This window comes from Falco peregrinus, chromosome 18 (assembly GCF_023634155.1).
Source record: "Falco peregrinus isolate bFalPer1 chromosome 18, bFalPer1.pri, whole genome shotgun sequence".
Classification (NCBI taxonomy): domain Eukaryota; kingdom Metazoa; phylum Chordata; class Aves; order Falconiformes; family Falconidae; genus Falco; species Falco peregrinus.
The window spans coordinates 2,945,076-2,961,733 of record NC_073738.1 but is presented as its reverse complement, the minus strand read 5'-3'; the positions used below and the strand labels follow the sequence as shown (position 1 = coordinate 2,961,733).

Sequence of the window (16,658 nt, the reverse complement as noted above, 5' to 3'; positions counted from 1 at the left end):
CATAGACTCCACTAAGTTTTGTAGTGAAGCATTTAAATTTCTACCAGCCAGAGAAGGCCTTGCTTCCTTGGACATTTCAGAAATGAAGTTGAGTAGACGATGAAACTTTAGGTGTGTCCTACTGTGTGGGTGAGGGTGTTCTGGGAGGGGCATTTATAAAAAGATGCTTCCACAAACACTTGCTGTAAACCATAACAAACAAACCTCTAAATTAGCAACAACCACCAACACAGAGGCTGAGCAAGAAAACAATATACCAAATCGATACAGGAAGTTGGATGTCACACAGCTAGTGCCACGTACAAAGAATGATGGAAAGCTAACAGACTGCATTTTTCTAAAGATATGTGCCTGGGAAAGAACAGACATGAGAGGCAGTCAGGAAAGAAATTTCAAATACTTGAAACAAGTTGCTGTAAGAGCTCAGAAGGCAGACGCTCAGCCCAGCCATCTACTGCTATGTATTTGAAAAAGATACAATCTTAAAGGAAGATGTACAATAGCAAATATTTCCTACTTTTCATCATGCCGTGTCCATGAATGGAAAACAAAACTGAAGGGAAAATGTTATTTTGATGTACAACTTCCTGACTTAACCCTGAAACCAGACACTAAACTTTTCTCCCTCTCCTCTGAGTAAGTATGTTTCTATTTGCAGCGAGTAAGGAAAACATCCTGACTGACATTTTGAAATGCCTTCAGGAGTGAGAGAGAAAATTCTCTCTCATATCCACAGACACCTCATGAGACTAGCCCAGAGCCAGGATGCTTTCCCAGGTCTCTCAGCCACCCTGCAACTTCATTTGGGCCGAGCACACGGAGAGTTATTCCCTGCAACAACCTGTCACACTTCCTTTCCTGACAGTCTTACACAGAGCCATTATCCAGTTGGTGTCATATAATTTTTCATAATTAAATTGTTATTTATAAAACATAATTGTAGATGCATGTTTGGAATAAATTGCTGACAGGTATGTTATTTGCCAACGTTCACTAAGTTTTTATGAGAAATTACAAAGATGTCAGAGCAGTTCAGTGAAACTACAAAATACATCCTGAGATGTTTTCAAAAGGCATAAAGCAATAAAGGACTAAAAATAAGGAGCATACAGCATAAGATAATGATAAACTACAGCTTATTAGAATATCACTTAAGTATAAAAAAATCAGCTGGGATTCTTGACAAATATCTGAAAGGGGAAAGAGCATGAGGAACGATTATTAAAAATTAAAATTAAAATTTTTATTTAAAAAATTTAAATTAAAAAATTTAAAAATAAAAATTAAAAGAGAGATTCAACAATGTTCATTACTGTCCCATACTATGACAGTTTATTGTTGTGCTGAAACAGATGTGAACAGGATGAGGTGAGTGGGATGAGTTTAATTCAGATGACTGTAAGTCAGTGGACTAGATCGCAGAAAAGATCTACCTAATTCAGAGCCACCCAACAGAAATTACATGTTTTGTATCAATAAACAAATGGTCATGAACACTTTGAGTATGGGTTAAGCTTCCTGACACTGTCAAACATCTCTCTTTGGCAAATTACCCTTGGCAGAAAAACTATGGCTTGCAAATGCACATGGAAAGAAGTTACTCCCTTTGACGGTGCCACCCACTATCTCAGGTATAAATGCAGACCAGGCAGGGTGGAATTCGGAGCTATGATTCCAGAACAACTGTGAGACCAGCTTTGACTTTTAACCTGAGTCATTTGCTACTGCCATTATGAGCTGTGGCTCCAAGCAGACCTCGAAAAGCTGCCTGCGAGGGAGCAGTGGTGGCAGTGGTGGCAGTGGTGGTGGTGGAGGAGGCAGTAAGTATTCCTCTGCCTCCTCGAGCAGAATCACTTCTAGGACAAGCGGTGGTGGCAGGATTTCTGGCAGCAGTTGTGGTGGAGGAAGTTCCAGGAGCAGCTGGGGAGGCGGTGGCAGTTATGGGAAGATCAGGCGCAGTAGTTATGGAGGAGGAATGAGCAGCGGTAGCTGTGGAGGAGGAATGAGTGGTGGTTATTATAGAGGGGGAATGAGCGGTGGTGGCTATGGAGGGGGACTGGGCTGTGGCAGCATGGGAGTAGGCTTTGGATCTGGTGGGGGTGGGTTTGGTGGAGGTTATGGAGGAAGCTTTGGTGGAGGAGGTGCTGGTTTCAGCGGTGGCAGCTTTGGCAGTGGTGGCTTTCATGGAGGGAATGTGGGAATTCTCTCCAACGATGAAAAGCTGACCATGCAGAGCCTTAATGAACGACTGGCTTCTTACCTGGATGTGGTCAGAAATTTGGAAATGGAAAATGCTCAGCTTGAACAGTTAATCAGGGAGTGGTACCAGAAGCAAGGTCCCACTGGTACAAAGGACTACAGCCACTACTATGGAAAAATTGAAGACCTTCAAAATCAGGTAGGATATTCTTTGTCAGAGAAGTTTAAGCATTGACAGACTTCTTGCAATTGAGTAAAATGTTTGAGGCACCCAGCACGGATACTTCTCAACTCATTGTCTTTCTGCAAATGCCTCTTGCACTTGAAATTCTGCCTTCTGTGCATGCATCCAACTATCTTCAACCAGAGGTGAAGAAACAATGCACACACCCCATAGTACACCCCACAGACTGTTTGTTGGCAGCAAGTGAAGCCTCTCAGAATGCCTGTAGTGGATTTTAGAGCATAGGAAAAATGGTAACAATTACCCTCTGGGATGTGCAGTGCCTGACATTTGGGTACAGCTCAAGGCCCATGGGCATGGGAGGTGAGACACAGCAATGGTGGTGACACCAAGCCTCCTGAAAGGACTCTTGGGACTCACAAAGCAGTTTTTACAGTTCTGATGTTATTTTCACACAGGTACCTCTTTGTTTTGCACTGTAGAAGATCATTGCAGGCCTCTGTATGTAGGAAACACCGTTCCCCTCAAACACCTGGGAATTATAACAAAGATTGCATTCATATTTCTGTCCCTTTTGCATACCTGAGAGATTCAACGGGAAAATTAGCATACTGTGTTCTCTTCTAGCTGGTGACTGCAGCTGTGGAAACCAACAAGGTACTTTTGGACCTGGATAACACAAGGATGACTGCAGAAGACTTCAGGATAAAGTAAATACATATTCCTCTTTTCCAGGCACTGACTTCCTTTCTCCTGCTTTCCTCAACTTAGTTTCATAAATTCATTCCATAAACAAATATCAGTCCACAGAGACTAGGGTTTGTCCTGGTTCCATGGCAGTGAAACTGAAATAATTTATAAGACTTAAAAATTCTTCATTATTTCTATAATGATCTTCAATGGGAATACTCCCTATTGTTGTGGAGTCAAAGTTTAAAAAAAGCTTTATTTTTAAGGAAATAAAATTTGTGATTTTCTCTCACTGAAAGTCAGGTGAAACAGACAGATGAAACCTGCATAAAGTCTACAGTAAGAAGAGACAACGAAAAAGACCACATAATACATTTGAATATTAAAGTATTAATATTAAAGTACTGGCTGCTGATTTCATCATTCTGCTGGTTGAGAGTTGCTATGTGCTACAAAGTATAGACACAAAAGCAGACACTGAGATACTGGAATATGTCAACTTTTTCACAAATAAAGTCAGTAGGAAAAGGACTGAGAAGCCAGGGCCAGGGCTGACCGTTCTGCACTGTCCTTGGCGCAGGTACGAGACAGAGTACGGTCTCCGGCAGAACGTGGAGGCCGACATTAATAGCTTGCGACCCTTATTGGATAACCTGACTCTGAACAGGTCTGACCTGGAAATGCAATTTGAGTCTCTAAAGGAGGAGATGATTGACCTCAAGAAGAACCATGAGGAGGTAAGAGCTGGCTTGAAACGCAAACTGCAGAGGAAAACCAGAACACTTACAGTATCTGAAATGGGGGGAGGTTTTGCAGGGAACATCCTCTGCACTAAATAGTCTTCCCTGCTCTCCTAAGGTGCAGCAGCTTGGCCAGGGGCCTCCTGAGACAGGCTGCCAGGCCCAGGCTGCTCCAGGGCACCGCTCAGCATGGGCCCTCTCAACAAGCAATGACTGGGAAGTCAAGGCCAAATAACTGCAACAAGAAAACCCCCACAACACACATATATATGTTGTTGAAAGGATCCAGGATGGTTTATGATGTCAGAGCACACTAACTGACTCCAGAACTTTTTCACTAAGTAATTGCACCATTTTTGTTTCTTTGCCTTGGGGCTGGGTTTCCTCTGCAGGAAATGAAATCACTGCAAACACAGTCCAGTGGTGATGTGAATGTGGAGGTGAATGCTGCTCCTGGAGAGGATCTGCTGAAAAAACTGAATGATATGAGACAAGAATATGAACATATTATTCAGAAAAACCGTGAAGAGGTTGAAAGGTGGTATGAAAGCAAGGTAAATGATTACAATTTGAATTTTCACATTACAAAAGAAAAATGATACCAACTTCTGGTAACACCTTCCTGTAGATGAATGGCACTTTGAACGACAACATCCATTGCTTTCAGGACATAATGGTAGAATCTCTTTGATTAAAATAAAGAAAATCACAGGTGGGCTTGAACTGCACTGGCAGAGCCATACAAGCAAGTTTCAACAGCCCCCATACTACAGATGGACAAGTGGCCTTTCTTCAACCTGTGCTGCCTGATGCTTCCATGATAAATTACCATGTTGGCATTGTAAGTAAAACTCAAAACCTCCAATTCTGTATATTAATTTTTCAGATTGAGGAAGTGAGTCAACAAGTCCAGTCAAGTGGCCAGGAAGTGGAATCAAGCAACCAACAGATCTCTGCACTGAGACGTGACTATCAGAGCCTGGAGATTGAACTGCAGTCACAAATCAGCATGGTAGGCAACAATTGCTTCTGATCCTCTGATATGCAAAGAGCACATTAAGTTCTGGAATGGCAGCAGATAAGCTATAGCTAGCACTCCATTTAATGGAGATGCTTGGCACATCCGACACCATGTAAGATTTTTCTTGTTTTGGGTGTAAGAATGATCTAATCCTGCCACATTCCCATAACGTGCCACATTCCTATATGTATTTTTTCTATATCTCTGTTTTTCCTTTCATTCTTAGCTACAGTCTTTGCAATCCAACGTGGAAGACACAGAACGTCGTTACAACATGCAGCTGCAGCAGATCCAGGGTATGATCGGCCCCTTGGAGGAGGAGCTGGCCAGCATCCGCTGCGAGATGGAGAGTCAGAACCAGGAGTACAAGATGCTCCTGGGCATCAAGACCCGCCTGGAACAGGAGATTGCTCAGTACCGGGCACTGCTTGAGGAAGGGCAGCATGATATTAGGTACGTACATTCAGATTAATTAACATGCCATCTTTGCAAACAGATGAAGATGAAAGTAGCAACATTTATATTAGGAACTAGTGGAACTGATTAATCATCAATATATTTACTATAATCACAAGAATTCACATAGAATCTAAATCTTAGCTGGCAGGGTACAAAGCTTTATTATTCTATACTTATTATGAACTGGACAAAATGTTTACAAAACTATTTAGAACTGTAATTTGCCATTTCTTCTCCTAAGTACAGTTATATATGAAAATGAAAGGTAAGAAAGAAAATAACTGCCTTTCATAAATACTCAAAGTACATATTCTGAAAGACTCCTAAAGCCATCCATTACCTTTCTTGGTCTTCTGTGCAGACCAGTTAATTTGCCCTTAATTACAATAGTTTGAAACCAGTTCTCTATAACATGTTTCACACTGTAGTAATTTCTCAGTCATACAAGGAGGTCAGAGGGAGTCAGAAAGTGGCCTTGATCTAGCTGATAGGATACCAGACACCAGTCATATTGCTATAAATCTTACATATACATTCCCTTTCCTCGCAGCTTCTCACAGGGAGGAGGTAGCGGTGGATCTTCGGGAGGAGGAGGTCATGGAGGAACTAGCTGGTGTTCTGGAAGAGGAAGTAGTGGAGGAGGAAGTAGCTGGTCCTCAGGTGGAGGAAGCAGTGGAGGAAAAACTGGAGGATCCTACGGAAGAACTTCCTCTTCTGGAGGTGGAGGAGGCGAGAGTGGAGGAAAAATAGGAGGTGGAGCCTGTGGTAAAACTTCAGGTGGAGGAGGTGGCAGTGGTGGCGGAGGAGGAGGGGGCAAATCCTGCCTCTCCCGCTCTTCATCTTCCCAGTCTGGCAAGTCTTGTGAAAGCCCAGGTAAAAACTGGAATAAAAGAGTACATCCTCCCACTCACTTCTCTCTCTGAATAGCAGGAAAGGATATGACAGCTTCCTTCCTTATTTGGAAATCTGGAGACATTTTTACTATTTTTTTCACGTTTTAGGTCCACTTTGACATTTGTTCTTATCCAGTAACTTACCAAGGTGGTAGTAGTTTCACAAGTGATTAGAATGAAGAGGACATTACGAAAAGTTGTATCAGGGCATGCAGAAAGAGGAAATGGAGGGGGAAAGGGAAAAACAATGCCCAGTGCAAAGCATGCAGGGAACTAGAGAAGTCAGTAGTTTTGGAACGAAGCCAAATGTTAGAAATGTAACTGGTATAAGGGGAGAAATGGTTAAAGCAGGGATGGAACATCTAAGCCATTTAAAATACAAGGGGTATTAGCTGCAAAATCTTGAAGTAGCAAAAGATGGAGAATGATCAGAAGGTCTTCTCCATGCCTGATTTCACGGCTGTGGTTCCAGGAGGTGCTGAAAACATGAAGCTCTGCCTGGAGGGGAATAAAACATTGGAGAGAGGAGCAACAATGGAAGAAGTGTCTGAGGCCATAAAAACGATGAGATTGGGTAAGTCTCCAGGTCCTGACAGCATCTCAGACAAATGCCTGAAAATGTTGAAAATGAACAGGAAGTTATACTTTTTTAGAAAGGTTCTCACCCACTTGTGATCTTTTTTTTAAAAAAAAGATGGAAAATGATCCTGCTTTGGGGCTTCCACTTACTCCTTCTAGGTAAAGATGTAGCCTGTCTCACAAACATGCTTTTTTCCATCACAGACTAACATTTGGTCACGAAAGTATTGGCTGTAGACTGAAAGGCTTGAAGCCATCAATATAGAAAGTTAAGAATACTACACAGACTCTCTTGCTGCTGAAAACAAAGGCAGCGAATTCAGAAGGCTTTTGTGTAATGAGTAAGATTTTTTGGTAAGGTTTGGTGTTGATGAGATCCTAGTTTCTAAAAATTAATAGCCTTTGCCAACTCCTCCATAAAAATGTATTCCTTTGATAAAACAACCTACCTGACTTGCAACACTCCTACGTATACTAATGCTTTGTAGGCAAGATTGAAATATATTATGCGCCATCCACCTTTAACTTATAAAAATTTGTTGTAAATATCCATACGCACATAGATACGGATTCTAAGTTTGTCTGTATTTGATTTATACTGCTACAGTGTCTAAATTTAAAGAGTGTTTTACACTTACACAGTTGAGAATACAAGCAGGTCCATGTATTTAGGATGATAAAGCTGCAAACACCCATGCTTGTACAAATGTAAAGTCTAACACTGTTCTAATCTTTCCAGAATGCTGGGGAAAAGATCTAGCCCATGAACCGCAAAATCTATAATTATGAAATAATAAAAAGATTAAGAATGCTGAATGAAATAACATTTCTTCAAATAAATTCTTGCTTCCCTTCATCTTTCAACAGGAAGTTTTAGAAAGTCTGAGGAGTGATTGGCAAAACCAGCATCTTCCACTGCAGGATCCTACCAGTGGGCTTTAGACCAAGCAAGACGATACTGATCATGTCTGATCACGCCTCTGTGAAGAGCAAGAGCAAACAGTTGTTAAGTTACTCAACACTGTTCACTCCAGGGGGCTCATCAGAACTCTCTGGACAGCCTACCTGCTTCTTCCATCTGAATTTCTGTTCCTAATCACTGTTACCTGAGTTAATCTCTACTGTGATTGGTATTCTGTAAGGGGGAAAAAAAAGGAAAAAAAAAAAGAAAAAAACACCCACCCCACCCCCAAATGCTAATAAATCTTTGCTTCTCTCTGATGCAACTAGAAAGCCATGTCTGGGAGAAATTTCCTTTAGTGGACATTTTTGTTTGAATCAGTTACAAATATCAAGCCCCACCTGTGGAATACACAGTAACATGTCAGATTATGCAGATAACCCAAAAGCTTGCAGCAACACATTCACATTTAAGATTAACTGGGCAAAACTTTGAAGAATGCTTTGGTGGTCCCTGCAATAGGAAAACTCACAGTCAAAAGCCCTACTCATTTCTGCTATTAACTTCTTTCAGGGAAAGAGAGGGTGGGTTTGAGGAGCTGACTATTCCCCAGAAAGCCTCTAAAAAAAATATTATTCCTAAGGAGTTACTAAAATACATTATGAACCTTCTTTATCATGGAATTTAAAGATGGAAATTTTCAGCTCCCAGTGCCAAACACCCCTGAGTAAAGAAGTCAGATCATGTACAATTAATTATCCAAAATGAACACAAACCCAGCGCTACCTGCTTGGGTACACACTGGATAACAAGTGGATAAAAGCTGAGTAAGAAGATATCCCTACTTTGTGTCAGTAATTATCTGTACTGTAAAATAAATTCATAAAGCTGCAGTATGAACCAAATCGCATGCACATGGTCTCACAGAAGAATAAATTCACAGGTTATTTTTACTGATGATAACCATGCCTTGCTGTCTGGTAGCTGTACAATACCTGGTCTCTTCTATGTATTTCCACTCAGAGCATTTCTCATGTCTCAGTATGGACAGGCATATGTTTTACAAAGAAGACTGGCAAATTATTTATATTTAGGATGTGATTTTACAAAACCCAATGGTAGACTGAGAGGAAAAAAAAAAAGATATCCAAGAGAAAAGATTCCCAAACCAAGTTACTAAGTTTAAGGGTTGCCTACAGATCCCACAGTAGAGGGACTGCTCACAGTGATAAGGGTGCAAATGCCCTAAAATGTAGAGATTGAACTTTCTCTCTTTGTTTTAATTATAGCCACGTTTCCTTCCTTTATGCCCTGGGTAGCTGCTCATCTTGGGTAGGTGCTCCCCAGTGCTGTACCCCTTATAGGGCTTCTCACTTCTGCTGATGCTAAATTAAGTGTGGGGTCCAGGTATGCAGGCCCCCTGTGGGCTGAATTGCTGAAATGTACTACATGGGGTATTTGACATGACAATAATTCAGAGAGCCTCTTACATGACACCTGTTCACTAATACAGTCTTTATCCCTTGCATTTCTCAACTCATCTGCTCAAACACAAACAAAGGGAACCAGACAGGAGTATCACTGCTGTGAATTTTTCTCTCTCAGTTTTACAGTAATGAGTTTTGTTTTTCCACTCTGAGGAAGGCATCACCCACTGGAGCAGGTTGAGAAACACAGATTGAGTGGGAGACCGTGGGAACAGGAATCCTGAATGCTTGAGTTCTAGGCAGATCTGTGTCAGTGATTCACTGCATTGCCTTACGCCAGGCTCTCAGCCAATGTGATTAGTATTTAAAAAGGAAAAAATCTATGAAGAGAATTTTTTTCTGACCAGTGTCTCTAGGGGAGTCTGAGGGACTGGCTAATCTCTGCGAAGGATTACTTTATATATAAGCATGCACTGATGCCCCTGAGCTGACATGTAAAAAAGGCAGTGTTGATTAAGTTTGCAAGGACACCCCCATCTCCCTCCTATTGCAAAATTGCCTACTTAATTTTTAAAACCCTTGAAGCATCACATGTCTCTATATTGCTAGCTGTCCCTTACACCTAGCTGATTGCTCTGCTAGTTTTACACCTCTTGCAGGCTGTGAGAATTCTTTCTTAGACCTGTCTATTCAGGATACTAAACTAACAGCCCAAATTAAAGCATACTCCCAATACAGAAGCCATGCTTCTCATAGCTCCTCCAAGAGCCTCCCAAGTTAATCTCAAAAATGTTTCTGCTGAGTGCATGCTTCCTGGCTTTTATAGAGTGATTTACAGGCCATTGTCTGACCTCTGGCCTTACAGCAACACTGGGGAGGCTTAGGTTAGGTACAATTTACTTGGAGGAGCAGTCTGTCTGTGCTGGAGCTTGCTGCTCTGCACCATCGTAGCAGCTCTGAGGGCTACTGATACCTCTTGCTCCTGTCCTTCTTTCCAAAAATATAACTTACTTTTAATATTTTTACTGCCAATTATCTAATCATCTAACATCTATGCACCTACCCTTGCAGAAGAAATTCCCCTGAAACAAATCCTTGTGAGAGCAAAGCAGAATGAAACTTGCAGAGTTTGAAGTGTGGGAAGGAGAATCCACATGGAAATGAGGCAGTTCTGCCCCTGAGAAACCCGTACTGCAGCACCATGTTGGTGCAACCTTTAGAATGTGCCATACCACGCTATTGATCTGCTGCCGATTTAAATGCTTGCAATGATATGTTACAATCACACACAGAGATATGTAAAAATTTCTGAGCAGTTAGGATAAATAATATAATATTGCTACTACAACTTTCACTACTCAGCACTGGTTGTGCTGTTTTCTTCCTTACCTAAAATCTGTACCTTTCTTAACAAGGTGTTCTTATAATGTTCCTTGCATGTAATGAGTCTGCACCTTTAATGCAAATAAGCTTCATAATAAAGTTTATTTGCTACACGTTACAGTATGTGACAAAATAAATAGAAACCACCAATAAACTTAAAAAAACCAAACCTACTTAATCATGTCACTAATGCTCATTACAGACAATAAGAAGACTGAATGTAGATGGTTTCTTACCATACCCTGGAAGAAAATGCCAGTTTCAGTATTCTTTTCTTTCTCCATTTTGTAAATGCAAACTCTGCATCTAGGTTATCCCTAGCATTTGCTTACTGAGAGAACAGGCTTGTCATAATAACAAAGATGCAAAAGAACTTATGTGGAGGAACAGAGATAGAAAACCAAAACTATTGCAAAACAGGAGTAAGAAATACAAATATTGTAGTGTCAGGTGTCAAAGCTTAGGGCACGTTTAAAGTGGGACTCCAGCAATATTAGGAGTAGTGAGGAGAACCTTGCACTTCCTATTTGCATATATTTTGTTAGGCATTAATCAGCATAATAAGCTTTAATTTTATGAGCACAATATGTTGCAATTCGGATGCTTATCTGATGTTCCTATTAGTGCTCTGAGAAGAAAATTGTAGTACGTGTTAGAACAAGACCTTCAGAACAACCTTAGGCAAAAATACATGTGCACACACACTCCTGTGTTTGGCTTCCGTACTCCCAGAGCAATCCATTTGTCCATTTGAAGGCACAGATGTAATTTCAAAATTGCCTATGCATATATTCTGCTGATCTCTCTTTTGTTTAGCATTAATTGTCAGCCCTATTTTGTCAAATGCCTAAATTGTCGAATGCTCACAGGCTGTGTTCATGGGCTACGGAATTAATACAGCAAGGTATGCCATGTCACTGCACCGTTGGGGGGAAGGAAGAAACTAGCAAAGCTTTCTAGAACGCACTCATCTCAACATGAATGTCCTAGTGGTTCTTCTTCGCTTTTCTGGGGGGGTAACACAGGTCACTTGGGCAGCCATTTGTTTAAAGTGTTGTTAAAGAAGTATTTTTGTGACAATAAATCTCCGTATGGACAAACAAGCAGGGACCAGATCCCCAAAGGCAGTAGGCATAAACAGGATTTAGCTACACGTAGAGTAGCTGAAGTCCATAGCTCTGATTCGTAAGTCCTGGCTCAGTGGGGATTTAACCACCTTGAATTATTACATTCACTAAATCTTACTTTTTGACTAGCGAGTTCTCTAGGCTGCTTCTGTACTTGCTCAGACCAGGCTGAAGCGAAGGAGAGCAAATACCAGCTCCTTCCCAGGTCCCCATGGCACACAGAGACCAGGCAGATGCCCCTTAAGTGTGTAATTCCCCCACCCCCCAAGCTCAGCCCAGCGCCATGCCTCCCCCAGGCCAGCATGACCTTCCTCCTGGTAAAACAAGAAGAATGGATGCCTTTTTTTATACAACATGAGTTGTAGTAACAGAAAGTGCAGTATGTGGATAAGTGCCTTTGCCTGCTGAGATTCAAATTGCTATGTTCTATCTCGCAGGATACTGCAGTAATCAACGCTGCCAAGGGGACAGAACTATTGTAGATGCCCACAGCCTGGAAGGCATCTGAGGTTGCTTAACCCAAATGGACTGAGGCACCTAAATTCTAGAGAAAGGCAGGAGACTTTGTTGGCAGATGCTCTTATCGTGCCCTCCAGCTGTTATAGGCAATATGAAAAGCAATGTTCCATTTTAGCACCAACAAAAAAAATTATTCCAATTGAATTGAATACCCTGTAGGAGACCGCGGTAATCACAGAGGGACAGCTCTCTGATTCTGGCTTAGGAAGTGACAGAAATGATAACTGGCAGCCACAGGCAGTAATTAGTAGCCTGTAAACTGCCCATCAGCTGTAGGGCACGAAAGCCTTGACCCATGACTGTCACATCCAAATGACAAAAATGGTCTGTACATTGTCAGGATCTAAGCGACAGGCATTCTTCCCACCAACCTACTTGCTTGGAAGTTCCAAGTTATCCTGCACAAAAGTGTGTGCTAGGGGAGTGCTAGAGGTTTTAAACCTCACAGGCAAGCTCACTGCTGCCTCAATAGTCCTTGTTTCCTTTGCTGGGTCTAATCTTAATTTCTTTGGAAATTATTGTGATTTCACTAGAACATTATGAGATGAAGTAGGAATGAAAAGTGAGCACAGACTCCTAGGTGAAAACAGATCCTCTCTTACAAAAATTTCTGGGAAGAGTGATGGGAAGAGATTACTAAACAGATCAAGAGAATAAACTCTAGCACTTGCCTGAAGCATGGCTTCAGAATGACACTGAACTACGGGGGAATGTTTTAATTTTTCGGTGCATAGACATAAAAGTGAGATTACATTTTCTCCAGGTCTGTTTCAAATGCAGCAGCTCCAGCCTATTGCAAAAGTCTTCTAGTTTTGCTAAAACGTACAGCAGTGTGGGCTGCTCACAGAGTTCATCTTCATTGTGATGCTAGGCAGTCACTTCTTTGATATGTATCACAGAGGCCTGATTAAAAGGAAAACAGTAACAGAGAGAGAGAGTGAAAAAATGTCAGCTGTACTTGAAATGTGGCATGTGCTGCACATAACAAGAAGCAGTACGCAGTGTCAAAACATCCAGATACTCTGCAGGCTGAGTAATGCTTGTAGCTGTGGCAATAAATGTCTTTATTCTGATTTGATTTTGAAACAGCGATGTTGTATAGCATACTGGATGCTGTATCTACACAAGAATATTCATGATTAAACTGTGCATCACATACAGGAAAGAGATGTGAAAAGGTCCTAAAGTTGCCAGCCCCTTTTAGGTAATTCTGTAACTTATAAACTTTACATCAGCCATATAACACATTAGCAGAAAGCATCAGAGAACAAAAATTTTTGAAGGCTCTTTATAGAGCTCAGAAAGGAAAAATTCATCCTGTCCACAGAGTAGATCTTCTCTGGTTTGTAAGCATTTGTGCAGATAATATTTAATAATCAACAAATTAAAATGTGCCAGAAGGTAATTCAATGTATACAACTTTACAGGAGGACAAAGTACTCATAGTTCACCTGTATTCAGGTACCTTAATATTATACTCCAAAGAGACACACTACATTTTTGAGAGCATAGTGACTTTGAATATAACAAAATACCACAAGGGAAAATTTTCAGCTGGTAAGAACAGAGCATAGTCTAATAGCCAGCAGGATTTCTATAAAAAGCACCAAGACTGAACTAGTAATAAAAATGAAATAATAGTAACAGTAAAGGCAAGAGAGGAATAGCCTATGAGCGTATGACTGAAAAGCTACCGAAGATCTAAAGACAAAAACCTGTATTTGTGTTCCTTTTTTTTATATAAGTAGTGGCAATAATATAGAACTAAAATGAAATATTGAGGCTATCTAAAGTTCTCCATGCTCAATGGCTTGACTTTTTCTTTTCTTTCATTGCTTTTGTTTTTTAAAGTACTTTCCAAGCATACAATAAGATATGCCCTTATCGGAAGGATCTTCCAGTATGGGCAAATCCCTGCTGTGAACAAATACATATAGAAAAAGACAACTGATAAATAAAATAGGAAACAATGTTGGTTCTCAGAAAGTACATAAACAGAATAAGAGACTCCTTTGGCAATACTACAGAGATTTTTTTGCTCACTATCACTAACAAGCGATAGATTGTTCTAGCATGTCTATGAAAAGCATCTATAAGGACTATCACTGGAATCACTGATGGAAATTTGAATGCAATAATCAATTTTACTTACCATAATGGAATTTGTGAAAAAGGGCCCCCATTGACCAAAACGACATTACACAGACACAAAGGCAAAGCAACACTAAAAATAAAAAACATTTTGCACATAGTAAAATACATCTTTCAGCACCAATAAGAGAACATGCAGAAGCCCAGAAACTGTTTATGCTGCTGAGGTGACACTACCATCCTCCAGCTGTGAATCAATGAGAAATTATCACATCATCAAGCTACTTGAAATCTTTCATCATCTTTGAGCCTTTGAGTATATCAAATAGCAAGATAAAATCAGAGAGCTTTTGAAAGAGATTGCATAAGCAGCAATAAAGCAAAGCTGGCAAAAGCAACAGTGCAAAGGACAGGACAATGGATTCAGTCAGAAAATGTTAAATAATTCTCAGTTTCACTTCAAAAAGACCAGAAGTTAAGAGGCAGCAATACAATTTGTAAAAGAATCATGCACATGGAGACTGACAGCAGAGTGTAAAAACCAGCAGCAACATACAATCAGCTCCCAAATCAAGTTGGCCTTTGGAAAGCAAGAAGTGCACTGCACTGTCACCTCCCAGAGCGCTTTTTGAAGAAGGTCTTTGAGAAAAGGACAGCAGACAACAAATGGCAGCTCCTCAGATGTGCCTTTCTTTGTTCCCTGCACCTGAGGTTTAGGGGGAGGTTGCTACATTTCATAAATACCTTACAGTCATTAGAGGATCAATAATCAGAGAGGAGGAAAGGCAATGAAGACATTTCAGTAACAGAGAACAAAACTGTCACTGGAAAAATGTTCACTTTCTTCCAAGCAAATTATAAGTTTGAGGTCCATCTGCAGCAGGACCACAAATGCTGATGTTTGCAACTAGGCGGCAGGGACTGGCTGTTTGCATGAATGAAGTTTCTACTGTATTAACAAATAAGATGAAATTTTTTTCTAAAAGCTTGAAGTGGAAGAACAGAGCTAAGGGGATGCTGAGGGAACAAGATTCTGTGTTTGAACCAGACTGTTTAGTTTTCACCCAGGACAAAGATGAAACATTATAACACAAAAGTGTCTTTGTAGATGAGAGTCATCTGGAATCAAAAAGTCAGTCAGCACCGTTTGCCCAAACTCAGACTCTTCTTACAGATTTTTCAGACACATGCCATTCTGTCTTCAGCTACTCTGCTTTAGCATCAAATCTAACAGTTGAGGATGAAAACTGCTTACAAGGCCATCTTGGGTAAACTTCTGGGAAGCAGAGCAAGACTGAAGTATGGTGTAATTTCTCTTGTCCTCTCAACAGTCTGATTTCAATTGACGTGTGTAAGAAGACATCAACTTTTCTCTCAGGATACTATTTCAGAGTCTTAAGGATCTCTGCATTAAAAGCCATATATATAATTACTCTATCACCTGTAATGCATGACAGAGTAACAACAGAGGGAATGAGTGGTTTAATATAAAACTGTAAAAGGTCTTCTCCCACACAATACTTTGTAGGTCATTGTCTGCATTAATACAGCTTCTAACTGTGCTGCAATTGACTATAATACAGTTAAACTATCCTTAATCTTCCTACTATTTTAGATTAAATAGCTCTTTGGTGAAAAAAAACCAATTTTTTTTTTCCTCTTTGAATTCTAGGGCCTAGCTACCTAGTGTGCTGTCTTATCACTTTCTTCACAAAGGAAGGATTTTGATTTTTAAATAAGAATCCCACTGCATTGCTTGCAGTGATGATGGCATTACTAAGTGATGGCAGGGACACACAAGTTGGAAAATCTAAATAGACAAGTAGACAGTCCTGTTAACGAAACTCTGGCACTATGATGTATAGTGAGAAAGAGAATATAAGCAGTATAGGAGATTGTAAATGCACAAAATATCAAAGAGCAAAAGAGAACAATAGCCTTTGACAACAGCAGCTACAAAAATCTTAGCAAAAAAGTAGATTAAGAATTGAACAAATAAATGCACAGTCTAACATGAGGGATTTGGGCCTCATCTTCTTTCTTCTAGTGAAGAACTGAGAACAAAAAATCTCTCTGTATAATTCCACCAGGTACACATTATCTCAACAGTAGCTTCAGGATCGTGTACGAAGTGGCTTTTCTGTCATAAAGCAGATTCAGGCTGGATGAGGTAAAATATCTTTTCAGAAAAAGTTAAATGAAAAGAATGCCACCCCAAAGAAATTAAACGTTCACTCTTAAACAAACACAATAAACCCAGCAATGGGCTAGATTGCCTGAGATATCAGCAAAAAAATATTGTTCAGCAAATTATTCTTGGCACAAACAACAAGGTTGGTAAATGCCCTGGGAGAAAGAAACACCCTGATGGTGACACCCACTGTCAAAAGTATAAATAGAGAGAGCTAGGGATGAAAATTTACAGTCCTGAATCTTATCAGGCTG

The 16,658-nt window shown here is 40.4% G+C and overlaps 1 protein-coding gene and 2 long non-coding RNA genes across 3 annotated transcripts in view; 1 reads left to right on the top strand and 2 right to left on the bottom strand.

The window, feature by feature from the left end:
- Nucleotides 1-1,387: 1,387 nt before the first annotated feature.
- On the top strand, nucleotides 1,388-7,624 carry LOC101919640 (keratin, type I cytoskeletal 13). Its single transcript, XM_055789829.1, has 8 exons — nucleotides 1,388-2,398; nucleotides 3,011-3,093; nucleotides 3,654-3,810; nucleotides 4,206-4,367; nucleotides 4,700-4,825; nucleotides 5,061-5,287; nucleotides 5,844-6,166; nucleotides 6,659-7,624. The coding sequence occupies exons 1-8, from the start codon at nucleotides 1,733-1,735 to the stop codon at nucleotides 6,859-6,861; spliced, it is 1,947 nt and encodes a 648-aa protein (XP_055645804.1). The 5' UTR covers nucleotides 1,388-1,732; the 3' UTR covers nucleotides 6,862-7,624.
- LOC129782606 (uncharacterized) overlaps nucleotides 6,242-16,658 on the bottom strand; it is a 110,768-nt gene continuing 100,351 nt past the window's right edge. Inside the window, exon 3 of the long non-coding RNA XR_008744662.1 lies at nucleotides 6,242-6,684. This is a non-coding gene — a long non-coding RNA (uncharacterized LOC129782606). The remainder of the gene's footprint in view (nucleotides 6,685-16,658) is intronic.
- LOC129782605 (uncharacterized) lies at nucleotides 12,824-14,501 on the bottom strand. Its single transcript, XR_008744661.1, has 2 exons — nucleotides 14,275-14,501; nucleotides 12,824-13,025 (listed from the first exon to the last, which is right to left on the bottom strand). It is a non-coding gene; the product is annotated as an uncharacterized LOC129782605 (long non-coding RNA).